This window comes from Micropterus salmoides, unplaced genomic scaffold, assembly GCF_014851395.1.
Source record: "Micropterus salmoides isolate LMB-PRFRI ecotype aquatic unplaced genomic scaffold, ASM1485139v1 Ms_hic_scaffold_6, whole genome shotgun sequence".
NCBI lineage: Eukaryota > Metazoa > Chordata > Actinopteri > Centrarchiformes > Centrarchidae > Micropterus > Micropterus salmoides.
The window spans coordinates 32741669-32769346 of NW_024044348.1; the positions used below are offsets into that span (position 1 = coordinate 32741669).

The 27678-nt window shown below is 40.8% G+C and overlaps 1 protein-coding gene across 2 annotated transcripts in view; it reads right to left on the bottom strand.

Moving 5' to 3' along the window:
* The window catches only part of igf1rb (insulin-like growth factor 1b receptor), a 47256-nt gene extending 20695 nt beyond the window's left edge, over nucleotides 1-26561 (bottom strand). Inside the window, exons 1-3 of one of the 2 annotated variants that reach the window (XM_038700741.1) lie at nucleotides 25904-26561; nucleotides 25619-25736; nucleotides 17946-18509 (exon numbers count right to left, since the gene is read on the bottom strand). In XM_038700741.1, coding sequence (XP_038556669.1) covers nucleotides 17946-18509; nucleotides 25619-25709 — 655 coding nt within the window. In that variant the 5' untranslated portion in view covers nucleotides 25710-25736; nucleotides 25904-26561. Of the gene's footprint in view, nucleotides 1-17945; nucleotides 18510-25618 lie in introns of both variants that reach the window. The other variant, XM_038700740.1, reaches the window with a different exon arrangement.
* Nucleotides 26562-27678: the final 1117 nt, after the last annotated feature.

Below are 27678 nucleotides of genomic sequence, written 5' to 3' on the forward strand. Positions count from 1 at the left end.
ATTTGATTTCATTTTTTCCCCCCCTTTCCCTAAATCAGAACATGCACATGCAAACATTAATAAATGGGTCAGCTTTTTGGTTCAGGCCACTAAAAGCTGAGTGTTGGTGTTTCCACACTCACTTTGGCGACTCTGAGAGTGGTTGTCTGTCTTTATGCTCTGATTGACTGGCAACCTGTCCTGGGTGGATCCCTCAAGGATAAGCTGGTACAGGGAAAGGATAGATATTTCCAAACTCCACACACTATGTGAAATTACCAGCACCAGTGTGGCCTTCTCAGACTGAACAAGAACTTGGTGACGGACAGGAAACAACAATATTGCTGTGTTTCCTGTCTCGCACAAAGCATGTTCTGTTACAGCCAGACAGTCTGTCAGTGTGTGGGTTCAGTCAGTGAATCAGTCATTCACAAAACCAGTCAGTCAGTAGTGTGTACGTTGTCTACAGGCTGATTTGAGTCAGTACAAGGACCTCCATTTATTCAGTCCATTCACAGCTGACCAGTACTGTCCTGTCCACCTCTTGAGCCTCCCAACAGATACCAGACATCACAACCAGCCAGTCAGTTCAACTGGTCAAATGCATTAGACAGCCACAGACATGACAAACTGCCGGTCAGTCCAGCCTGACAAACAAGGCTTTGAGCAAAAGAGGCCACCAACAGCTATGTTTTTGTTTGGGCTGCCAGAATCTATGAACAATCAAAATCGCTATATTCAAACATAATAACAAAGAGTACCAGAGTTACTGGAATTCTTTTCGTTATGTAATCTTCTCGAGCCCTCTTGAGAATCACTGATAAAAATGCATGCCGTTGCACATTTTATTTGGTAGACTTTGGTAAAAAGACCTAAGACCTTAAAAAAACCTGTGCCTGGATGGAAACAATTAGTAGAAACAGGACAGAGGAGGTATCATTTTCGTTGGCTGGTGCAAAGTAATGTTTGTGGATGCCAAATAGATGAACGATTAATAAATCAACACAAGGGTTTTCCCATCCCAAAAGGTTTGATTACACTGAAATCAGATATCTATTTTATTTAACACCGAGGCAGACACTTGAACAAGTACAGGCAACATTCATATTAAGCACCAGCTGTATAGTGAAGGTAAAAAGCTACAGGTTGCACAGTGTTGCTGACAGGAATATCAAAAGTAATGCTGGATATCCTCCTCTTCTCCTCATCTCAAGAGATGTGTGGCCTGAAGCTTCATGTTCCCGTTAGTTCCCGTTAGTGATGAAAAGCTGGACGTGGCTCACTCTCTCAATAAGAGGGGACTCACACAGGGCTCTAAAGACCTTACTGCCTGCCTACCAATAATATTATACCTCTATGGACTGTAGGTCATGAGACACTGGATCAGATCTTGTTGCCGATTCATGTGACAGCATTTACAGGCCCAATACCTGTAGTGATCCAATGGTCGAGTCGTGATTCCCAAACAAAACCAGCAAACCAGTTCCCCATGGTTGTAAAGTAACTCGACTTATTTGATAAAAGAGACTACACTTTGAATGACATGCAATGCCTTAAAAATGTGTTGTTAACCTTAACGGCTGTCCCCCTCCCCGCCCCCCTTCACACGCACTCCAAGAAAGAAGCCGTGGCTGTCTGGGAGCGGGAGGATATGTATATGTATGATATATCTAAACTATAAAGAATTAATCTCAGTCAAACAGGGTCCAGAAGAAAACACACAGCAATCTGTAAATACTGCAGTGCTACCTTACGGAGTCAGCTGGAACCACGTTATTAAGTTTTACTGCCACTTAGAAAGAAAGCATAAAGAAAGGTATGCTATATGTACGTGACGTTAGCAGAGCTAGTAAGCTTACGTATGACAGTTATTTGCCACCTAGCTAGGTGTGCCCAAGCTACCTAATTTAGTTAACATTTTGAGGGAAGCAGCTAATGCAGTTAGTTCGTTAGAGTCTGAGGACAGGGCATGTGGTGACATCTTGTTCCTAAGTTACATTTTTGCTTCTGACAAACAATGAGACAGGCCACATAAAGCTATGTAGCTAATGTGTAAGTTACATCACCGTTAACTGCTTGAAATAATGATTTGACATTTATCACGTTAATTATCAATATCGAATGATTTTATTGTGATAACATTTTTAGCCATATCGCCCAGCTCTAGTGTTAAGTGGATGGTAAACATGGAAAAGGAGCGTTGAATAAAGATGCTTAAGTTGATTTCAGCTCTTAGTGTTTGTATATAGGTGTTTTAATGGGAATGAGGATCTTTCAGATAGGGCTGGGCGATATGGCCAAAAATGTTATCACGATAAAATAAATTTCATACCATATTGATAATTAGTAAGTAAAATCATTATTTCTTACACATTTAAAGGCTGATTTTTGCTCCTGAGTGAAAATTGAAGGAACCAGATGGTTAATTAAGGGGTTAAACTTTTCTTTATGGTCAGAATGTGACAATCACCTGATGCCAAACAGTGGATCACTTAACAAATCTGAGGGAGAATATTCAAAACTATTATGATAAAATCTTTTTTCAACAAATATGATTAGTAAATATTTTTTCAGTCCCTTTTCCTCAACAAAATAAACATTTTAATAGAAAAACTAAGTGATTTTTAACCTTTATTATATTCTTATCGATAATTATCATTATTGTTTTATTGCCCAGCATACTTTCAGATCAATTTGATAAGTACCTATGATTTCGTTCCACATTTTATTGTCTCATGTAATGTGGGGAACTGGTCTTGGTCTTGACTCGGTCTCTAAATGGTTGAAATAAATGGTGGTGTCAAGGGTTGGGAACCACTGCTCTAAAAATGTTGTTTCTTATTGAATGCCACAAAAGCACCCGACCAGGTCTGTGGTAGCATTACAGCTGCAGCGATTAATCAATTAGTTGTTAGATCGATTGATCGTTTTGAACTACTTTGATAATTGATTAATTGATTAAGAGTGTTTTTCAAGAAAGAAAAGAAAAATCTGCAAGATTTGAGCTACTTAAATGTGAATATTTTCTTGTTGTTTCACTCCTCTATGACAGAAACTCAATATCTGTGGGTTGTGGACAAAACAAGACACTTGAGGGATGTCATCCTGGACTATGGGCTATTTTCTCACATTTTATAGACCAAACAACTCATCGATTTATCAAGACAGATTAATCGACAATGAAAATAATCATTAGTTAGAGCCCTAGTTAACACCTTTGCCCCTCTTCTGGCAAGTATGAGTTGCTAGTGCAAAAAAAAAAAAAAAAAGTACACAATCCCTCCTGTAAACACTACCAAAACTGTTTTCATTATCCATTTGTTCTGCATTCTACCCAGAGAGACTGTTTACCACAGCATGCTTCCTACATACAGCTACAGTGCAAACACTATTCTAGTTTGGTGACCATAAAAGGCACAACCAGAAACCTTTCTACATACAACTTAAACAGCTTTTCTCCCCAGTCAGTCTATCAAGTCTCCTCATCCATGACAAAACAGGAACAAAATAACAAGACTTATCAGGCATTAAACAGCACAGTTTGCTGTCAGAACGTCTGGGCAAATCATACACCTTGTAATTACCATATAGTCAAAGCACATGAAACAACATCAGAATATAAAAAATATTCTGTATAATCTCGTCTAAACAGAGCCAACAGTTAACCTTGTGGAACATGTCGGGACCAAACATCTGTCAGATCAGCTGACACTACAGGGTAACTACAGACAAAAGGAATTCCTGGCATCCCTCTGCTGACTGACCTGGAAAAGACAAGACAAATACTTTGTTCCCCGGAGCCTCCACAGAGGCCAGACAATAACAGGGCAGATGAGCGTTACAAGGAACTATCACACTGGCTGTTTCCTGATACCTACAGCTCCATGATAAGTTAATATTTGGACAGATATCACATATGGCTACAGTTCCAGAAGGACAAAGAGCTTTGCAGAAATAACAATCGCCACAACAAGAGAATATCTCTTCTAGGGGGTTATGTCTAGGTCAAACAACAAGACTGTTGAAATCATACCCAATGACTAAGGTTTGACCTTATCATGTGCATGTGTATGTGCTGCCCTGGCTCTGTATGCAATGCCACAAAGGTAAGGGTTCACAGGCACACACACATTATGACAACAAACCACATACACATCTTGATTTTATCATTCAAAAACCCAAAACTTGCACTCTAAATACAATTTAGGCAGAAGGACGCAGATAACTCTTGATTAGGGTGATGTGTGTGTCTGCACATGTGTGTTATAAAATAAGATATTTGGAAGCAACTTGCCAGAAAAAAAAGAAAACAGATTTTTAGCGCTTCTAATGCAAACAAATTAACCAAAAGCAAAAGATGAACATAGGTTGGTGCAATGTAATATGCAAGCAACACATGAATTGAAGGGAAAGGAGGATGAGGACATTGCATATTTTAAATGATCAAACACAGCTCTGGCCCTGGTAGATCTGAGACTGATGAGTGAGTGACTGGCTGGCTGCTAAATATTATAAACCAGGGGTTTTCAAAGTCTGAGACTGCGAGCCTCCCCTCAGACAAAGCTTGGGATACGGCGCCCCCCTCACCACATCTTTGGTTTACTTGGTAAGTTTCACTAAATTCCTGGATGCCTATGATAATTATATTATTTGATCCCATAGACGCTCAACATTTGAGCCAAGATAGCCTAATATTGCTGTCTGACATAACTTCTGACTACACCAAATAGTTTTTAAAAAATGTCTGTCCTAAGGCATTTATTAGTTTCTGACACACTACTGTCTCTCTGAACTCACACATGTAGGCTATTATATGTGATCTCCTGTGAACTAATGCAATAAATATTGTAATATTGTTTCACTTCCATTCACTGAGCCTCCCCTGAAACTGTTTGGAGCCCCCTGGGGAGGCCCGCCTCAAACTTTGAAAACCCGTTATAAACATTTATTCTTATGTTTAACCTCCTAACAATGACTTACTGCGAGAAAAAGTCAAAATCCAGTACATTCCTGTGTTTCTGTTCCGGAGAAAAGGGCATGGTATTGAGCCCAGGGTTTCCATATCACTGACACCATAAACCCAATCCTCAACCCCAATGCCTGTTTACAGTCACTTGGACCGGATCCCTCTTGATTATTTCATGCTACTGTTAGAACTCATGGACTGCCTTGCCTAAAAATATAGATGTTTTGATATTATTTTTATAGTTTGTGTCATTCACATGACTGGCACGTGGCCAAAATGACCTACTTTTTAGAAATAAATTGCCACGTTTATTTCCCAAGGTTCATTTGCCAAACCTACGATTTAACCAGTACCAGTCCCCTTTGAGTCTAAAAAGTCTTGACCATTTCTAATTTTGTTTTCTCCAACCACCAACTGACATCACAGGCGGCATCACAAGGAGTTGTCTACATTCCTGAGTCTTTGTGCTCATGTGTTTGCTTGGCACGGGAAGAGAGAAATATCCCTGGAATTTGATGGAAACGATGAAGGAGGCAGACTATAGGATTCCCATTGACCTTGAGGCAGCCTGGCCTGGTTGGCAGTGCTCATGACCTACGGTACCTCTCTGGCAGCCTTAAAAACATGTTGGGCAATTCATCACAAACAGAACTCCAGGCCCAGATGTTTTGCCAATGGGCCTTGCTTACTTTGACTCGCATATTTTCTTAACGCTATCCTGTTATCATACATTACCTTTTATGAAGAAGGAGCTGCATCTGAACCTCTGACCAAACCCAACCACATCCAAATGTGATGACTGGTGCAATCAGAGGTGCAACAGAGGTCAGTGAAACAAAGCATTTTAGGGCGGTATTATGATTGATAACTGCTAGACTGGCTGGACCTTGTGCTCCAGGTCCTCACTGACCATGTCATCTACTACCAAAACTGGCTGGAGAATAGTAGCAATGAAAGCTGTATGGAATCTTTCATTTAACCTGGAGCGTTCTCTGCCATCTTACTAGAACAAAACTTCAAATCAGTAGCCCGCATTTAAGCTGCTATCCGTTACACAACATAACACAAAACTCCGGTCATAAAGTAGAGCACAGAAAACCTCTGACTGGGCCAAAGTAGTTTGTCTTTCTCCCCCCCTCTCTTTCATTGTAATTCTTCTACATGGCAGAGTGAAATGATGGAAAATGACCCTTTTTAACAAAAAATATTCCAGCTAGTCTCAAATCCACAAACAAGAGACTCATCTCTGTCCCCGGTCACAGCTCATCCCAGTCCGACGGTGTTAACAGAGCACAATTAAAGGCCACATAATTACAGTAGGCACTTCAACACAGCCAAACCAGTAATGTTCTCTTCCAGGAATTCCAGGGATGGGTGTGACTGTTCACTAAAAGTAGTCATGGATGTGCCTGGTTTACAAAGCAGTCCCTATAATTACCAGGCTTGACAGCCTCCGGGTTTTTGGTCAGGGTGAGGGGTGCATGGCTCAATGTGGATCATCATATGTTGTGATTTTAGTTTTGACAATCAATAACTAATTTTAGAATATCTGCCATGCCAGATGAAAACAATACAACAGTTAATACATCTCCTTAAGGACAAAATCACCATTATTCAGAATCTTTACTGCTCTTCTCTACTGTAATTATGACATTTTACTGATTGCTTACTAAAAGAGCGGCTCTGAACTGATCCTTTAACCAAATATGACTTATATCTGAAGGCATGACCAACTGTTTCAAAGCCTGGCTTTCAAAGCAGAGGGCTGGACACACCAACTACGAGTAGTTATGTATAGCCAACATAGTGACTATATACACATTATACTGCTGTTGAACAATCTAAAAACAGATACAGGCAAGTCATGCCTGGGCAATGCGTGTTTATTTTCATAAATGTAAAACAAAAGTTTTGCGAATACCACGAAGACAAATTCAATATCAAAAAGGACAGAGAAATAATTTAAGGCTTTAGAAAGTTTTACTACATTACAAATATTGTTTTGCTTCTTTCACTTATGATTCATCACTTTGTGTTGCATTACAACTGACTGCTGCATCATTTTTCTTGCATAGCTTCCAAGAGGGTCCAAGACCAAGATCTAATAAGGCTGCAACGATTAGTAGATTAATTGATTAATCAACAGACAAACAAAAAAAGTGTACTACTTTGATAATTGATTAACTGTTTGATTAAAAAAAAAAAAAAAAAAGTTTTCAAGCAAACTTGCCAAATATCATCTGGTTCCAGTATCTTTGGAATATCTTGAATATCTTTGGGTTTTAGACAACACATTTGAAGGCATCACCTTGGACTCTGGGGAAAATGTTTTCTTCTATTTTACAGAACAAACAATTAATTGCATTAATTAATTGTGACTCACATGCTGGGAGCAGCATGTTAGAGGACTGACATTGCTGCTCTGCTATCGGTGTCTACACAGGATGCGTTCAGACACAGCAATGAGTGTAGGTCCCCCACGTTTTGGCAGCGCTCAGAGCCCAACACACAATCAATGTACTTACGCGAGTAAAACAGAAGAAAAATAAGTTTTGGGTTGTGCATCTGTTCCAACAAGCGTGAGACCGATGACTGAAAAATGCTGAAATTAGGGCTGAAACGATTCATCGATTAATAAAATGCTTCAACACAAATTCTTTGCATCGATGCTTCGTTTAATCCATTTAACTATACAGCAGTGTTTCACACGGACGCTTTGTACTGTCGCACATCGTGCTTACGCTGTGAACACGATGTGATTATAATGGAGCTGTTTGCAAAGTGGAGGAAGAAAGAGAAAATAGCAGGGACAAAGGGATTATTTCAAGCCAAAGAAAACAACTCTGAGACATTACCGTCCGTCCACCGTAAAACACAACAACGACAGCACCTTCTCAGTTGTTTTTATCATAACCTATTCATCTGATCTGTCCATACGACATTATTGAAACCCTATACCTGTTGCATCTTCAGAAACAATTGTTAGAAATTATTGGTTAGCTCCTTTAGCTCTTAGCATGCTGTCACAGGAAGAGCCACAGATGCATGCAAGCATTTTATATGCTGTTGTCTGTTAAATATATACACAGTTCCTGCATGTGAATGAATCAAAATCTATGTTGTGAATGGAAAGGACACATCCAAGAGAGCAACTTGATGTAGGTAATGTAGGTGTTTTCTGGTAAAAACTTAGTGTATTGCATTTTAAGGTGATTTATCAAAAGCTGATTTGAATGTCTAACAATGCTCCTGATGACATATTTGAAGTAAAGGTTAAAGAAAGGGAGAGCATTTCTCAATCACTTTCAGACCAGAGATTCAAAAGGTGACCACATGGACCCAGGCCAGCTTAATCAATCAATCTTTAGACCAGTGTGTGTAACGAGTGACAGAGTGAGTGTCTGTACACGATGGTGTAGAGCTAATGATAGTAGAGATTAGATAGACATCAGCAGGTACTAGTAGTCACTGGGCTTCCTTAAGCCCTAAGCACTGGGTCACACAAGTCAGACTGTCTGGATAACCAAACCTCTCTGTTGGAGCTGGGCTCCGCCGCCTTACTCCTCAAGCCGCACATTAGTATAATTGACCAAATCCTGAACTGAATAAGCCCCTTCACTTAAAACGCACATGCAGAGAAACAATATCTCAACTTCTTGTCAACTGATTTGAACGGAGTCTGATGGCATAACAACAAAGCTTTAGCATCAAGCTGCAGTGTATCCTCAACACCCACTGCCATCAATTCCTTTCCTCGTCTTCTTATTCCATCCCATCTCATGCTAGGGCTGGCCAATAATGATATGATCCCAATAAAAAATGTCATATCATTCGAGGCCGATAATTATCACGATAGAGGTCAATTCATTATTTCTTTCAAGTTTAAAGACAGATTTTTGTGCTTTGTGAGTGAAAGTTGAAGAAACCAGTTGGTTAATTGTGATTTTAAAATATTAGAACATGACAAACACTTTATGCCAAACAGTGGATCACTTAACAAATGAGGTAGAACATTCATGGAAATTATAATGATAAAATCTTTTTTCAACAAATATGCATGAGTAAAATTAAGTAAAATCTTTTTTTCAAAATAAATATTTTAATAAAAAAATAAAGTTCTAGTTTGTAAATCAAACATTTATTGAATATTTGTTATATTGTGAGAATAATTAGATCACGATAATTATCATTACTGTTTTATTGCCCAGCCCTCATGCATTTGTCGTCTATCATTTCTAAATGACACGCCACTACTGAATACCCCATCACTGTTATACGGCTTGTAGCAGAATCTGAAACCTATGTTTCATATCCAGTCACACTGCAAACTGACATGTGGTCGGTTTCGTCGGTTCAATAGTAGTGCTGGGCAACGTAAAAATTTTTTATTGGGATTAATCGCATGATTTTCTGGCAATTAATCGCATTGCAAAATTTAATAATGAATTCTAAAGTAGTGTATTGCGCGCTTTTAATTTAAATGTAATGTAACGTGGAACAAATATGGTGCTTTGTGCCAGCAGTATTGCCTTTACATAGTAGCAATTAAATATTTCTTGTAAATTTCAACTTAAACATTAATGTAATCAAATCAAATATTAAACCAAAGCTATTTGCCACTGCCAGGGCATTAACTTTTATCTAGCTTGTTAAAACAAGTTACCATCAGAGTCCAGTTTTCTTGTTTTTTTTCTGAACAGCTATCAGCAGAAACATTTTTCTTTTATCAGGGAGCAGCATAAACAGTCTGTTAGCAGCAGAGTTAGAGTGAGGTGAAGAGGTCGAGCCAAGGCGTAGCAACAAGTGGGTGAATTCCCATGAAACTGTCGCAGTTGTGGTCGCCTCACGCACACGCCCACTGCCGAAGTTGAATTGTCTTGAACTTTTTGTACACAACGCCATTTACTCACGGAGCGATTGTCTTTTAAACAAAGTCATTTAAACCAAGTTTACATGACCCCTGACTCACTCCAAAAGTCCATTGAGTCCGTCTGCTTCGCTGCTGCCGGAGCTAATCGCAGCCATTTTAGTAAATGTTTGTGCTCACACCAGAAACGCTGCAGTGCATCCCAAAAGCGTCCCAGCGTCAAGCAGCACAGAGCAGATGAACTGGGCAGGAAGTCAGACACAGAAACGGCACAGAATCCGGTCAATTTTCAAAATAAGATACCCGGTACAGACCGATCATTTATCAACAAGCTAAATCAGACAAAAAAGAAACTATTTAACTACTTAGCCTACTTAATCATGGTAGAAGCACAAAAAGCAAGGACATCACTAAATCAATTAAAATGTGCTAATAAGTTCGCCATTTATTTGTAATAGAAATGTTCATTTATGTTTATTAAAACATGTCTCCTTAGAAACTAGGGTTTTATGTTAGTAATTGTCATTCTTGTGGTGGTTTACCATTGAAACCAGGAGTTTCATTTAATAAGAGCTGCTGAATTTTGCCGGCACAGCAGAGCTGCGTGCAGCGTTATTGTTTGTCAGCGTGCACGTCAATTGAGCTAAACTGTACTCTACTAAATGGCCCACATACGGGGCCCCCTACCAGCCAGGGCACTGGGGCGGCCGCACACATGCACCCACGCTTTCTCCGCTTATGCCCGCGGGGCCAAGCGACTACGTTGCGATTTTAAGGACGTTCCTAAGACCGACATCTTCCCCAATACTAATCAGCATGCAGTGTGTAGCTCTCCACTTCGCTATGGGATTTGATCGCTGGTCTTGCTTTTTGTTTATCTACTTCCCCCAGACGCTGCGTCCAGTGTAGTCTGCCGAATCCTCCCTCCGCTGCTTGTTTAGGTGGGTGATTTGCAGGCTGATCAACATCCCACCGCTCCTGTGACCCATGGCGTGACTGTATGTGTATTCAGAGCCAGTGAGCAAGAACTTTCTAAATAATAATAATATGCTAGATAAAATAATTGTTGCCATTAGTTAATTAGTGTTAACGCAATAATTACGCATTAAAGTGCCCAGCCCCTTAATAGTATAACTGACCGTCCAACACACTTTCCTTTATTAGTTCATTCTGTGTCTCCAGATGAATATGTAAAAATTAACCACCTCATCTCATCAGATTACATAATAACATTCTTCAGCGCGAGTCTGGTTTGTCTGTACATTTAAACAGCACCTGTCCCGTACATGTCCTTTAATGAATGAGGAGAGGAAGCTAGCCGAGCGTTGTGTTGCAATGCTCGCACAGTGTGAGAGTGAAAATCATTAGCAGCGCAATGATACTAATAATTAATTGTGTGAAATGGTAGAAGTGGCGGCCGTTCATTCCGCAGCAGCGATGCACCGAATATAGGGGAACATGTCTCTGTTATGTACACGTCAACATTACGTTATCAATTAACATTTGGATAATCGATTTTTGACATCTGTGAATCGAAACAAATATCCCGCCTTTAATAGTTGAACATATTTACAGTACAAAGCTTGTCAGTGAGCTATGAGGGCAAAAAAACGCAAGCAAAATAATCATTCATTAATCATAATTGGGTTAGGTGTTCAATTAATAATGATTCTGACTTTAGGTCATATCGTCCACACCCCCACATATACACACATATGAGCAAAGACTCCGTTCTTTCTGGTATGGAAACAGCATATATGGAGGAGTCGGGCCAGCTCGCCATCCACATCCAGCCAATGAGAGCAGGCAGCTACTTTTTCACTGCAAAACACTTTTTACTCCCCTCAGCTCTCTCTGTAGCTCAGACAATCCCTGCTACCTGCGTGTGCTAATCAACTGATTCTTTGTCTTTATAATTGCTAGCTTTAAAATAACAAACAGCTGTTTCCCGTTTCACATTTTACGTGTGTTTTCTTGACAAAACATGGTTTAGAGACCAGCAGTTGGTGACACAGCCGCTGTCAGCTCGTGTAGTGTGTGACCCATGTCACATAGTGTGAACACCACAATGACTTCAAGACGGCAAGTTGTGTAGCGTGAACAGCACGGCCAAAGTCGTGTAAGGTCGAGAGCCTTAAAAGTGTCGCTGAAAGGAGGATCAATGAAGCAACTAGGTTTTTAAATGTCTGGTTTAGGAAACATTGCAACACGTTCATCATTGCAGCTATTGTGTCCCAAACTCTAAACACAACCCAACACTTCATAGCCCAAATCAACACCATCCAAGCTACCTGATCTCAAAGATGCTGGGAGAGAGCAGAAACTTTCATGGTCAAGAGAAGCAGAAAACCCACAAAACTATAAACAAAAATATATGTTTAAAAATGGCCTCAGATATAGCAGTACAGAAGCACTGGGTAAATAAACAGTGGATCTACCACATCCAAAACAAACCAGAAAACAGGAGAGGGGGCTGGGGCTGACTCTAAAACTCACTCTCTGTCTGACCCTCCTTCAATCTCTTTTTCGCAAACACACACACACACACAGGCGCACGCGCACGTTATCCTGCTAGACAGCCGATAGTGTGTCTCCTGCATGTTGGCTAACGCATAATTTCACCAGTCTTATCACTTATCTAAAAAAAAAAAAAAAAAAAAAAAATGGCAGCCACTTGTTTATGCAGAAACACAGAGTGTAAACTGACAATGGGATCTGCTGAGATCTGCTGGAAGACTTCATTCCCGATTTACCCCAATCAACACACACACCTGTTAGCTTCCATTCAAGCCAGCATCCATGCTAGCCAGCGTTGATGCTGGAAACAAGCATATTGTTTTTACAAATTATTTTTGGGGAATTTTGCCTTTATTTGATAGCCGAGACAGAAAACATAGAGGAAGAGCTGGAATCAAAAGTGGGTACGATTAAAAAACATTAAGCAACAACCTAAGGCTGCATGATATGGACCAAAAAGTCATATTCTGATACTTTTAGGCAGAGTACTGATATAAAATATTTATATCAGTATTTTCTGCTAAGTGGGCTTGGTGGGGGAATGTTTTTACTATTGTAGTAGCTTGTTTCTTATTTCACCGTTTTAATTATACTTTATTCTCCAGCTTATATAATTGTATGAAACTGCCTCCTTTCCCTTCAATCACACAAACTCAGACTTCCACATAAAAAAGGCACTGACTTGAGAAATGTGCTCCCATACTTGATTCTTATCTTGACTTGCAACGCCACCGTTCACAATAAAACAACGACCACATTCTCCTGCACTGTATAGATTTTGGACACAAATAACAGATATTTCAAACATGAACAAAAACATAATTATGTACACATGCACATTACTTTGTCTTTTAACAACTTCTAGAGAGAGAAAAAAAAAATTAATGCGTCTCATCAGAGAAACGTCAACTAAATGACTCTAAATATAAATGAGCAAACGCAGACAAGTCAAGTAAATTAATTTAGTGGCAGGCTGAGCAAAGACCCTGAAGACAACACTTTTAGTTTAATGTGTAATTCCTCCAACCAGGGGTTAACAAAAGACAAAAATTCCTTCCAGTAAATCCCTGAAGACCTGCTTTGTACTTTAATGATGTGCTTTCATCTCCTCAGACCATACAAAGCACCGGAAAAACATCCCCCATGCTGTTCAATGTGTAAGCGTGTGTGCGGATTTGTGTGTTTGAGAGAGCGAGAGAGACTGCGTGTTTGCTTCCCAGCATGCACGAACATGGCTCTTCTTTGGAAGAAGCCTGTGAGTTATGAACAAGACAAAACACCCGACACAGACTCCAAAACACAAATGGGGGAAGTAAACATGTGAGAATGCAGCCCCCTCCACCACGACTGAAAAACACTCCACTTTCCCAGAGAAGGAAACGGGCTTTGAACTCTCTTTTTTCTCTCTAACAGTTTTATGAATGAGTTCAGGGCTGAAAGCATGTCCTTTATATTAACTCAATGAAAACAGGGCGAGCACTTTCCGTCACTTATTGATCTGATGAATGGTTGGGTCTGGAAATAAAATGCCTCTGAATACAAAGTTGACTCTCATGCCAGCACAGCAGAAGGCCTGTGAGCAAGGCACACATTCAAACAATACATCCCCGATAAGGTTACACAAGCTTGATACAGGGCGTTATCATAATATGGTCCTCTTTGTGTTTAATGCAGCTGGTACAAATCAAGTAAACAGACGCGGTCTTTAGTGTAGCAGCAAAAGGCTTTTCTACTGCTCACATACTGCTAACACACAGGGTTGTATAGCATTCATATAAACATCCTCTGATCAGCAGGTACTGGAGCCGCCAGACAACAACTTGAGGCAATAAACACAGTTTGGTCAGCCGGATTAACTACTCCAGCAATCGGTCTTCCTTGCTTTAATGGTAATTAACTACGAGCAGACTTTTAGTATTAGCTGTTTAAAAATAATATCCAAATCTATTTCTTGCCCTTCATAGCCACCGCCCTCTGAAAAACAACATGTTTTTAGTCTAGTCTCAACAGAGTGCAGACAGAAAGATGGTCTTTTATCAGGAGAAACTACTGTTTCTGTACAGCGCTGTTACACTTGACCCTCATACAACAGGCTGCTTGAAGGACTGCTATATAGACACTGTTATGGTTGTAATATTGAAGTAAATGAGGAAATACTGATTACATTAAGGAACAGTAAGATACCTCCACTAACTGTACATCCGTGTTCTACTGTGGACTCAAGTCCAGGAAGTGAAAGCCTTCAAGGTTCAACATCAAGATGACTGTAGATCATACATATAAATAGCCTCTGATCTGCAGGTACTGGAGCCGCCAGACAACAACTTGAGGGAATAAACAGTATTTGGGCCACCAGATGAACTACTCCAGCTATCGGCCTTCCTCGCTTTAATGAAGCCAGGCTTTACTACGAGCAGACTTCTCCAATAAACTACCTAATAAATAGCACAGCAATGCAGTCTCTGCAGTGTGGGCAGTAGTGCTCATGTTGTCTGAGATCAGTTCTGTTTAAAGGAAGCGGCAGATGATGGCCCATTTGCCCTGGCTGGCACACTCCCTCTGGAGCCCGGTTGACTGCTTAAGCATCCTCACAGGGTCATTCTCCACTTCTTCTATATTCAGTCTACTTAAACTGACTTAATAAAAAGACGTCAACCTTTAGGACGGGAAGATGCCGACTGAACACAAACACATTAGTCATGTCTGAAAGTGCCTGTGCAGTTAGTCAGGTCCTGAGATAAGGCCAGGGGACAAAAGTGCAACCATGAGGCTTTTGGGGAAAGTGTGATGATATTATCTGGACCTCCATGTCGTAGGAAAGAGCCTACATCTGAGTTTAGAGAATATAATTTCTAAAGTTAAAAGAAAAGCCCCCCCCTCAGACACACCACTTTAACTGTCACCAGTTGTATTAGTGTAGTATATGTTAGGCTCTGACATCATACAGCTTCCCCAGCACTAGTACTTGTAGTAGTATCAACAGTGGTGTTAGTAGCAGCGGTGGTAGACTAAGCATCATCAGTAGTAAATGCTGGGAGTAGTGGTAATAATAGTAGTTATACTAGCAGCAAGAGATGGCTTAGCAGTTAAGGTAGAAGTTAAAGAAACGGTAGTAGCAACACCGGTAACAGACGCATTACAAACAAAGCCATTTGGTATTAGTTGGTGACTAAAAATAATATCCAAATCTATTTCCTGCCCGTCATAACCACCGCCCCCTGAAAAACAACATGTTTTTGGTCTAGTCTCAACAGAGTGGAGACAGAAAGATGGCCTTTTATCAGGAGAAAATCCTGTTTACGTGACCCCCATATCGCTGACTGCTTAAAGAACTGCTATATATTGCCACAATTCTGTAATGTCAATATTTCCTCATTTCTGTCAATATTATTACCATAACAGTCTGATAACTTCACTAACTGTACAGCCGTGTTCTAGTCCAGGAAGTGCCAGCCTTCAAGCTACAATATCAAGACGACAAAAATCCCAAACAACGCCGAGGCTAGTTACACACAGTATCGACATCAGATAAATGAACTTCACCTCCAAGTTGCTTGTAATGTTAACAGCTTATTTGGTTGACGATACAAGTAGACACTTGCCAAAATTTAAATAAAGCAAAGTCCTAATAAATCGTGACGTCGTCTTCAAAGCAACACAGCTCCCGGCTTTTACTAAGTTGATGGAAGACGTGTGGCCTTGTCGCATGTGAAGCCACAACTAGATAAGGGCGTCTGGTGGATTCACTAGGCCGCCATCCATATGAGGATGGGTTAAATTATCTGGATAGATAGTGTCAAATTGGATGAAAAAAAACACTGTCCATTGGCACAAACACAGCAAAAGAGGAGAGGAGTGGTCTAGATGTTATTGTTGATCTCTATAGTGTGTTCTCGCTGACGAGAGAAATGATAAACAGCACAGAGCTCTGCTCCTCCATCCATCCAACATGTCTTCCTCCAACATATTCCGCTCCGTGGCTTCTTCTCCAGCATGCCCACACTCTGCCACTCCAACAACCCACAAAGCTGGCCAGACGCATGCTAAGACATATTTGCATCTCTGTAATAAGTCTGTTTACATTTGTGCATGCCTGCATCACACAGTGCGAGTGTGGGTGTGTGTGTACATGCATGCAATCCAGGCCAGTGCTGCGACAGTTCCATGTCACAAGACTGAAAATATCAACATGCTGAGTCTGCAGCAAGACGCCAGTCACCAGGGAAACAATTCAGCCAGTCACACACACACACACACTCACACACACACACACACACACACACACTCAGCCAAAACACATCGTCTGAAACGCACCAGCAAAACAAGTCATCTAAAACGCTGCAGTCGTAAACACAAAATTAAAGTTCATAGAGTTCACACCCACCGTGCCTGGAGTAGTTTAATTAATCTCTGGGGCATTTACCCCTCTAATTCAGTTTGTTGAGGCAGATGAGAACATTTGAATTGAACTTTCATGGCACCGAATAAGCGCCACAAGACACATGCGAGCTGCTGCGTTACTACTTTATATCCAACTTATTGTTCTGTACATGTCAGTGTGTACTTTGTGATCTGATCTCCTTTAAGTCTAAACAGACAGCAACAGCATTGGTATATTGGTATTTACAAAGCCATACTGGGTAAACTCTCTTCATATGTGCGTAAATCTCCAGTCACTCACCAACGGCTATTATAATTTTCACACCATTACTTGCTCAGAACTTGGTAAAGCTGCCTTCTCCTATTTTGCCTCCAGGTCATGGAATAACCTTCAGAACACACTACACCTCAATGGTTTTGTCTTCCTCTGAGAATATAAAGCTCTGATTAAAAAAAACAACAACTGTAACTCAAGAGTGCAATATCTATTCCTAAACTGGTATTTGTCTCTTGTATGCTTTTGACAAGCTCAATTTTATCATGTTTGTCACCTTGTAATGGTGTGCTATCATGGCCAGGTCTCCCTCTTAAAAGAGATTTTAATCTCCGGGAACTTCCTGGTTAAATAAAAATTAAATAAACTACAGGTAACCACTGTAAAATACAAGATATTGTGTATTTAAGTAAAGAGACAATATCTGACAGCCAATAGTTGCTCACATCAGAAAACCTTGATCAACAATGACATGGGCTGAGGCAAAACTGCGGTCTTAAAGGCTAAGTTCTGTTCTTTTTTTAAATATGGTGTTGTTTTGCTGCTGCCGACTACAGCGCGCTCGCTCAAAACTGAAACAATTTAAACAAATCTTGTTCCCATGAGTCACAAAAACAGAGGAAAATAGGGTCCAGATTGAACAATACAAAAGTTACCCTTTAACTGATACCTCTCTGCTGAGCTCTTTCTTCATGTTTTCTTAACTTGTATAAACACCTGAGATCTACAGACAAAGTCAATCATGCATAACCCCCCCCCGCTTTACCTCATTCCTCCCAGCCAAAACACACCAGCTAAAGCAGTTAAAGTGACAGGTAGCAGGCCACAGCTGTAGGCACAGCACCGTTCATTACACTCCCAAATTCACATCTACACAAATCAGGCCAAAGGCTAGGACTGTCTGCACGATCCATTTGCAATTCAAACCCCTGATGAGCTATCATGTGTGACAGTCAGCTTACCTTTCTGGCAGTAGTTGGAATTCCAGCAGCGGTAGTTGTAGTTGTTGTTGAACATAGTCTTTCTGCACTGAGGGTTGTTCTCCATGATGCCCGGACACACATCACTGCACTCCTTGGACTGCTTGTTCCCAGCGATGTAATTGTTGAACTCTGCGTCCAGGATGAGGGACCAGTCGATGGAGTCCAAGTAGCAGAGCTCGGGATTCTTCTCAATGCGGATGGCGCCGCGGGTGATGTTCCTCAGGTTGTACAGGCCGATGTCCTTCAGGCTCGTCATCTCAAAGATCACAAGGGCGTAGTTGTAGAAGAGGTTGCGTCCGCGTATGACGGCGAGGTTGGGAAAGAGTGTGCTCAGACTGTCCAGGCTGGATACACGGAATAGCAGCAAGTAGTCGGTGATCATGGTCAGTTTGGGGAAGCTGAGGGAGCGGAAGACTTCCTGGTTGATGTTGTTGTTTTTGTCACCAATGAGGAGGATCTGCAAGTAGCCCTCCACCACTGTGCAGTTCTCCAGACGCCTGAATTCGCTGATGTCGTTGCCAATGTCGATGCTGGGGCCACAGACTGCAGGGGAGGGGAAAGAAAGGACAGGGTGAGGGGTCATGATCTGCATTATCCTCCACAGGGATCATAACAGTGTCATCATCATAAAATGAGATCTTGGCTAAGCCAAACAGCCCTGCGTGTTGATCTGATCTGGAGATTTCATAAATTTATTTACCAACTCTTTGCAATAAACAACTGTTAAATGTAACAATATATAAAAAAAATGTTCTCTACTCCTGAAACAGGGATACTTACAAAGACAGGTTTATTCAACATGTATTTTTAAAATTGACTGTACACTTAAGCTGCGCTGTTGCTGACAGAACATGTTTGCCTAGCACTTCTCATTTTCAATGTCAACTTCACATGGCGCGACAAAGTAAATACTTGAGTCAGATTCTAATCAAGCTTAGGCTAACGGCACAATAAAGTTTACATTGCTCTGCCTTCAGGCTACTGTTGCTCTTGTGTCCACAGTTTTTCATTCCACCATCTGCTCTTATCAAGCTTTCATAATACAGTGACATTAAAGGAACAATTCTAGTATGAAAGCCACTATGCGTAAATACAGTATATGGGATAAAACAACTTGTTAAACAAAAAGGACAAAATTAATCATATAGGGGTTTCTCAAGGACAATGGCGGCATCATTCCTCATGAAATAAGAGTCTACAGCCAAGCTGGCAGCTCTGTGAGGCTCAGCAGTGCTTTGTGCTGAATGCTGACGCCACCATGCTAAAATGCTCAGCGTAAATACTAACACGCTAATGTTTAGCAGGTTTAATGTTTGCCATGTTCACTCCCTTATTTTAGCATGCTAACATTTGCTAGTTAGCACAAAACCCAATGTACAGCTGAGGCTGGTGTGAATGGGATTATTTTTGCAGATTTTAAGTTTAAAATTAAAATTTTGACCTTATGATGGGGCTCGATGAAAGTTAAGAAATCCATGGATCTCAGTGCTAAATTTCATTACAACCTAGCCAGCAGTTGCGAAGCAACATCAGTAGAATTTATCCTGTGGGACCCATGAATGTGTAAAATGTCACAGCCATCTATCTAATAGCTGTTTAGATATTTTAGTTTAGACCATAGCAGCGGACCAGCCAACAGACAGATGCCATCCATAGAACCATGATGTTAACATGGATAAAAACAGCAGCTGTAACTGCAGTGTAGCGCCCCCTCCAGGAAAAGTCTCATCCTGTGTCTTTGCATACACAGTGATCCAGTGAACTGCAGAGTTATCTACAGCAGAAGTGAAAATGTCTGGGCCTTTGATCAAAGGAGAGACAACAAAGGAGAGCTGTCTGCCCTTTGATGTGAACAAATTGTAAAAACCTGCATTTATGCAGTTTTTATGTTAAATAGATGTGTTTACATTGGTTTGGTTTTTAACCTCTTGAGTAGTACTTTGTTATTTCCTGAGACAGTTAGACTGATTCTATTTAGACAAAGAAATACACTGAACCAAAACAACTACAAAAGAAGTTATTTAAAAAAAATAAAAAAAAGGCCCTGCTTTGAATTCTATGTGGCCTCCAATAATCCAAACCCACATCAGGAAACCTTTGGTAAAGCATGGTGGTGGCCATCGGTGATGGCAAACACTCCACTCGGTTTGCCTTCCCAACTTTTACTCCCACCTGTGTGCCATGCCTCTAAACAATACTTAGCCTGAAGCCCCAGCAGCACCCACAAAAACATGGAGGCCATTATCGCACATCACTGTGAGGAGGATTTAGACTTCAAAAGCTGGAGGGCGGTGAGTCATGGAAAACACACCTACCAGCTAACAGGTTGTCACACTACTACTTTAATGCCGGTCTATAAAGTTTTACTGTATGAATGTGACGCAGAGAGCTTTGAGAAAGACAATTAGTTGTTTTCTTAACTACATTTTATAATTTAGCATTAGAGCTGGTATTGAAGGTTTAATGAGTGTAAATTAAGCAATGTACTGCCAGCTATCCATGTTCCCACACTAGATTTCACACCCCCGAGCTGTACACATCACTGTATAATCTAAGAAAATAAGTATTAGTGTAATATGTAATAATCTTGTCATAATTAATGCACAGTGCTGTTTTTAATGCCCAAACAAATTACAATAAGGCGATAAAGTATGCTTTGTAAATGCATTCTGATGTCAAATGTGAATATGCAAGATCAGTAAATAACTCAGTGCAGAACACTGTGAGATCAGTTTCAGACAGTACTGATTTAAAAATATGTAGCTCCCCGAAGACAGATGTGGAGTTTCTTCAGAAACCACACTACTACCGAGGTGGAACAAAGTTTAATTTCCAAAAGAACACCCTGAACCTCTTTGCTGGCAAAGGGAAGTTTCCCCAAACCTCTTAATGCGGTTTGACGGCGTAGCACAACATGACACACATCGCAATACGGGAAAGGTCTCTAACTTACCAGCTACATACAACTATCACCATTTTATATAGTCAAAAAAATATATAAAAAAAAATATATATAGTGTTCTGATTTTAGCTTCATCATTCGGTTATAATTCACTGATGGATTGTAAAAGATTAATTTTAATGTTTATTGTTTGCGGTTTCTAAATATCAAAATATTTGTTTTCATCCTCAAATAAACAAGACTGTTAACTGTGACTGATACTCTTGAACATGATATCTAACAAACCAGGAGCTTTTAGTCATGCAGCTCTAAACTCTTCACTGAACAGCAGCTCTAGAGTCAGTTACACAAAGAAAGAAAGGTGCTAAGACACAATGCAAGCTGCAGGTAAGTGTTAAAACAAAGAAAACAACCCGCAATCCCCTTAATAGTGATCAGTCACCTGTTGATGAGGGAGGTAATATTTCGTACCAACATTTCAGAATCTTTATTGCCAGGTATGTGTACACATACGAGGAATTTGATTGTACTGTGCTCACGATGTGCTTACTTATAGAATAACACAATAATACAGTAATAAAAATCAAACACAGGCTACAGTATAGAGAACACATATATACACACACACTATAAACAAAATAGACAGATTGAGACAATATTTCAATATAAGACAATAATTCATTTAGAAACTTTTTGTGTACTTTTCCATTTGGGGAACTAAAGGAAATGTTCAGCTATTTTAGAAAGATACTGTACATTAAGAAATCCAGTGACCAACTCTCCAACATGAAAAACACTAAAAGATGTGTTAACACTAAGTTTCACTAAAGACAGTAACTTTTCTATACCCGCATCACACCAACACAATGACACAGGTCAAACCAGCGTCTCCTGTATGAAATGGCTATTAAAAATCCCTCATGTCACAGCAGTCCTAAAGTGCAGGTCGGAGAAAGCCCTCTTATTCATCCTTTCGATTGTAATAGTGGTTTATCAATGCGCTTTATAAATAAATCCTATTTAACATTTTGGTTTTAAAACCTGCATGAAGAACATGAAGCAACAAGTGACGGTGGCTGCACTACAGGCCTGACAGGTCATCACCAAGTGTCTGCTGATGTCGGCTGTCCATGAACTTAAATTATTAAAGATGCGGGTTTCATTTGAGTTTATGTTAACTAGCATTGGGGGGGCTGTACGGGTGCCATGCTAAAAATCTGCCTTTCTTTCCATTTAGCATTTTAATAGGGGGGATAATTTGGTTCTCACATAAAATACAAGGTTAAAAACCTTTGGCTTTTCGGCCAATTCTGTGAGCTTAAGTCTTCTCTAGAGAGGACGTGACAGCCTTTGGTAAGCCATCATAAAATTCCTTTGGTGTGATTTAAGGCAGGCAGTGTGCTTGTACGGCGGTTATGTCTTTCTCTGTAATCTACTTGTCAGTGCACTCTGTCAGCAGCCCTCAGCGAGTTGCATACCTGTTAATACAATCCCAACACCCACAGCCTCGACGCTTCACCCTCTGTGGCCTCACTGAAACTCCCGATGCCCATCTTTCATGGGAACTGATCCCGAAGATACTAAACAAAATTTTTGGGGTCAAAAATCTTGTTTTCGCCAGCTAAGTGAAAATACCGATGGCAGGTGTAACAGCTTAATAACTCCCCCTCCCTCTGCTTCTACACTGACACATTTTAAACAGCTGAGTACACAAGCATATCTCTGCAGCTTTGATGAACCTCCAGATCACATGTTTACTTTTGATTAGGCCTGGGCGAAAAATCGATTGAATGAATTAATTCGAATTTTTTGTTGCGGGCGATTTAAAAAATAAGTAAATCGAGTTTTTGTGTAATAGCACATTTTTGGCTCCCCGGGGTTTCCGTAGTGTTCGTTTCCCATAGCGACAACATCATACACTAAACAGCAACAGCAAGCGACAAAATGGCTACCGGTGAGAGCGGGAAGTTTGTTCCCAAGAAAGGAATAAAGTCATCTGTTGTTTGGAACTGGTATGGGTTTGCTGCGACAGATGTGGAACAACAGACACCACGCTGCAACATTTGCCTAAAGCCTATCGCAGTGAAAGGCAGCAGCACCACAAACCTATTCCAACACCTGAAACAGAGACATCCAGCCGAATATGAAAATCTCTCCGCGATGAACAAAGCCGCACTGACCAACAAACCTTATTGCTTTCCTTAAGTAGGGGGGGAAATCGGAAAAAATCGTAAATTGAATTAAAGTAAATAAAATCGGAGATTTTATTTTTAGGCCATATCGCCCAGCCCTACTTTTGATAACCTTTTCCCAGCTGGCAGCAGCACCCAGACTATCTGCAAACAATCAGAGGATATCCACTAAAAGCCCCATAAGACAAGAAATAGGAAGCAATACTCTAAGCTGGTGCATAAAACACCGCCACTAGACTGCAGAAAGTCTGTTTACTCCTCAGTTCTAGCTTGTAAATGACAGACTGCCCGAGGGGGGGGAATGTATTCATGAATACTTTTCCACATGAGAGGCAAGGTGAGAAGAAAATAATGCGCTGGGAAACTTTAGCAAAAGATCATTCGTGACAGATTAAACTTGTTTGGTTCAACCAAGCGGTACCTCCAGGGCTGTATAAATAAGTAAATAAATAAAAAACTGCAGTTCATCAAATGGCCACTTGAGGCTGGCTCCAAAAGTGAGTTGATATCCATTGACCCCCATATGTTAAAACTGTACAGCAGAAAAATAAACATCTTTACAGCCAGGTACAAAAAACAGTTTTTGTCTCTATGGCTAATTTCCCCATTCATGACAGCTAAGCAGGGGACGTTTTTATATAACTCAATCATTTAATGATATTGAAGTTACGCATAGTTGAGGATGTAGCTGCTTTCAGGGACAGGTGGGTGTTCTCTCAGGTGGCTAGCTGCTAGGTGGCTCTGTAACCAGGCTTCATTCGGCCCGCCTCAGCTCCATCTCTTGCCCATTTTTGCATTATCTTGAGTCGAGTAGTGCCAAGATAGCAACAGCCTGAACCTAAGCAGCCCACACAGAGCTTCATAACAACTCTTCAGAAAATTATGGGCGATGTCACAGACACTACGTCCCTGTTTTATACAGTCTATGGGTTCCATGTCTGCAGCAACAGAGCTGAACCTGGTTAACTCAAGCCTACCAGCTGCCCATTAGTCCCAACTGATACAGCAAACCAGCTGGAATTCTAAGAGTTTAGCCACACAAGGAACCTTTAGACAGCTCCACACTGGAGTGAGAATAAATGTAGGATTTCGATGGGAGAACCTCTCTGCTGCTCCCAGGTTTGTCCTGTGACCACTGGGGCTAACAGTAAACCCCATGACACACAGTTCACAAGCTCCTCACTCTTTCCAATCAACAGAACTTAGTCTGTTTTGCGTCCGAATGTACTTTGGCTTGTTCTATTTTAAAACCCAGACCCTGGTTCAAGCCCCCGACCCACCCCTCCCCAACATGTCATGATGAATGGGATGAATCAGGAAGCCTAGTTTACAGTATAGCTGGAGACATGGAAAAATTTCAGGTGCCAACACATAAAAAGAAAATCTGAATAAATATAGAAGCTTTAAATTCATTAAATTTCAAGGTTTACAAGCTGACAGAAGCTTCAATATGCTACCATACAGCAGTTTGTTAGTAGAAAGTCCCACTTCTTGCACTAAACCATCCGTGCAGTACCAACTGGTGCTTCTCAAAGTTCTGTCAAAAGTTTCAAATAAGTACAGTTTACGTCCATGGTTTAAGGTTTGACTATAACCTATAACCTCGCCCTTCTGTGGTTCTCATCATTTGCCTGATGGGAGGATGTTGCTGCACCTGATCATCGCATCTGCAGCAGGCAAAGTATCCCCAGTTTAAGTAAAGGAGAATGAATGACTGCACTGCCAACAAAAAGCACAGTGACACCTTTAGACAGAGCTCAATGCTCTGACACTTCCTGTGACATACAACAATTAAAAATAAACATTATGTGAGTGCACACGTGTGTGTGTGTGTGTGTCTATGTGTGCTACTTTATTTTGTGTTGAAATATCCATTAAAGTATATACAGGGTTATATTTGTCATGGAACAAGCAGGGACAACTGACTTATGTGTGCACACACCGTTTGCAGAAGTTATTCTCACTTCTGTTTTAAAACAATATAACACATTTTTGGATGCAGAGGAAGACAAGCTCACGCAATTACCTACCTTTTGATTCCCCAAATTCTATTTGTGTTTGTGGTTTTCTGCTGAGATCACAGATACGTTCCACTTTTTGTTGACTTTAATTCACCACAGTGACTCAGAGTTGACAATGTGATTTATATATAGCTCAAGTGACTTTCTCCACTGGCTGAGTCATGGTAATGTATTTACCAACACACTTACAAGTGACTCATTGTTTGTGGTGTGTTTCTAATTACAGCTGGACTTTCTACAATCTATATCACAGTATTTACTAAAACCACAAGTATTTGCACTGCTAACAGATCAACATGTTAAATGCTTTCCCCACAAACTTAAAATAATATTTCCTCCATAAAACATAAAGTACAATAATGTCTGTACGTAAATTCAAATCTTTGATTAACGTTATCCTACAACCTCATACATTCTTTAAATCTATATATTTCATATGTATATAATATGGTGTTTTCACTGTAATGAAAGCTAACCTTCTGTCCCGTGTTTGAGTACTACTGGTGTGTAGTAGTGTGGAGTACTAGCATTACTTACTCTCTGCGGTGGCGGGCCGGAGGCAGGACGACAGACCCAGCATCAGACCCCAAAACAAGGTCAAGCGGCTCCTTTCCATTCGAGACCTCATTCCTGGATGAGTAAATCCTCCAAAATCCTATGAATATGTGTGTTGAGGGGAGGAAACGTGGTCGAAACCTTGTCAGAATTATTAAAAAGCCTCTTATTTGGTAAATATCCAACCAGCACCTTTTAGCTGTTAGCCGGCTAATGGAGCTAATAGCAACTACATACAGGTTAGCAGGGTAACGTTAGTTTTCTCACGTTTCCCAATGGGAATCCAATCGTGCTCCAGAATCACCGATTTATTCCTCTCGCCAGAAAAGATGTACTCATAGTTCAGTTTATTCCTGCCACAAACAACGCCGCGTTGATGTGTATAATGAAACCAATGCGGCTAAACTAGCGGTGGGGATTCCTCTGTAATCCGCATCTTCACACTCCATGTCTGGAGGAAAAAACGTTCAACGTCCCGTCGCTGGAGGATTCTCGGGAGGCAGAAAACTGGTCAAACCCCCTTAAAATTGGGATGGAAATAGACCTTCTAGGATTTTAATAGCATATTTAATCGATACACAAACCCCCCGCGTGTGAGCGACACGACGATGGTTTCGAAATATCCAGGATAAAATCTGGTTTCAGACCGCAGCCTCCTTCTTCTCCTCCTCCTCAGCCACTCATCATGCACACACTCACCGCGTTGTTTTGGTAGCTGTAATTCACCTTCATATCAACGCAAAATTCAGTATTTGACCTTATTGCTCCGGTTTACGTCAAGTCCTTCGGTTATCTAATGTCCTCCATCGATAGATAGCTGAACAGGTAGTGCAGTTAGACAGATTAATGTACAGGTTTACACACAGACTCCTTCGATCAGTCTGCGGTCCGCCGTGTTCACTATAAACACGGCGCCGTGCGCAGAGATCGTCTCTGTTTCGGAAGATGAATCACTCGGCCTTGTGTCCCGCCTTCAGGTCTGTGAAAGTGGGCGTCGCTCTTACTGCAGTTTCGCCACCATAGGAGGACAGTTACCATAGTGACTAGTCTGTTACCAACACAAGAAGGTCAGTTTTATGTCTGTGGATTTAACAGTATCGTTGACAGAACAACCAGTAGACGATATTTGCAAAGGATGCCACGTCTCATTACTTTATCATTTGCAACACGGGACCATTTCCTTACGTCGTCTTCCCTTCTACATTAACGCCAGACACTGAGCTACAAAGTGGACCGTCATTAATCTACCTGTAGCCCATAAACAAACGTGTCTGTCCCGCTTGACTAAAGCATTAATGTGGGCATCTTTTCATAAATCATCACCATAACAGACCGGGGGAGGGGCGGGGGGGAGATAGACAGAGTGAGACCTCAGCGCTTCCTTCCTCTCTCTGCTCACCGCCGTAGCGACTTCGTTTACGACGCGGTGCGAAGGAAATCCGGGATGGAGATCCAGGATCAGGGTTGTTTTGCTGCTCACAAATACGCCGTGGAGGGCTGCCTATACAAAGATCGTGTCTGTCTGTACCACCTGTAATTAACCTCTTCACCAATCCACGCAGACACAGGTGTGCCTGTCTTTAAACGTTGGCCTATGTTGTGTCCTTCATATATGATACAAATGCCACTCCCTATTTATATGTCATTAAGTAACCGACACGTGTCTGTATTAAATCTGTCTCATTGTTTGACATAAATAATAATATGTGATCATCGCTGTGTTTACAGTATGATATGATATGGCTATTTGACTGTCATTAATGTTCTGTAATATAGGCCAACGTCATGCCTTGTAATATTATACCTTAGAAATCAAGACACAATTCAAAATGTACTCAACTAAAGCCACTTTAGGGTTACAGAATATATGGATGATTTTTAACAAATAACGTTTTTTTAAATAAATAGCCGCTCAGATCCATCATGCAGTCATGTCTTGTGGAGCTTGGTAGCAACCATGGGTAGCAACTACAACATTGGGCTCTGGGTTTCCTCTAAGAAGACGCCGAAATGCTGCCATCTTGCGGGGAGAGGAACTAACT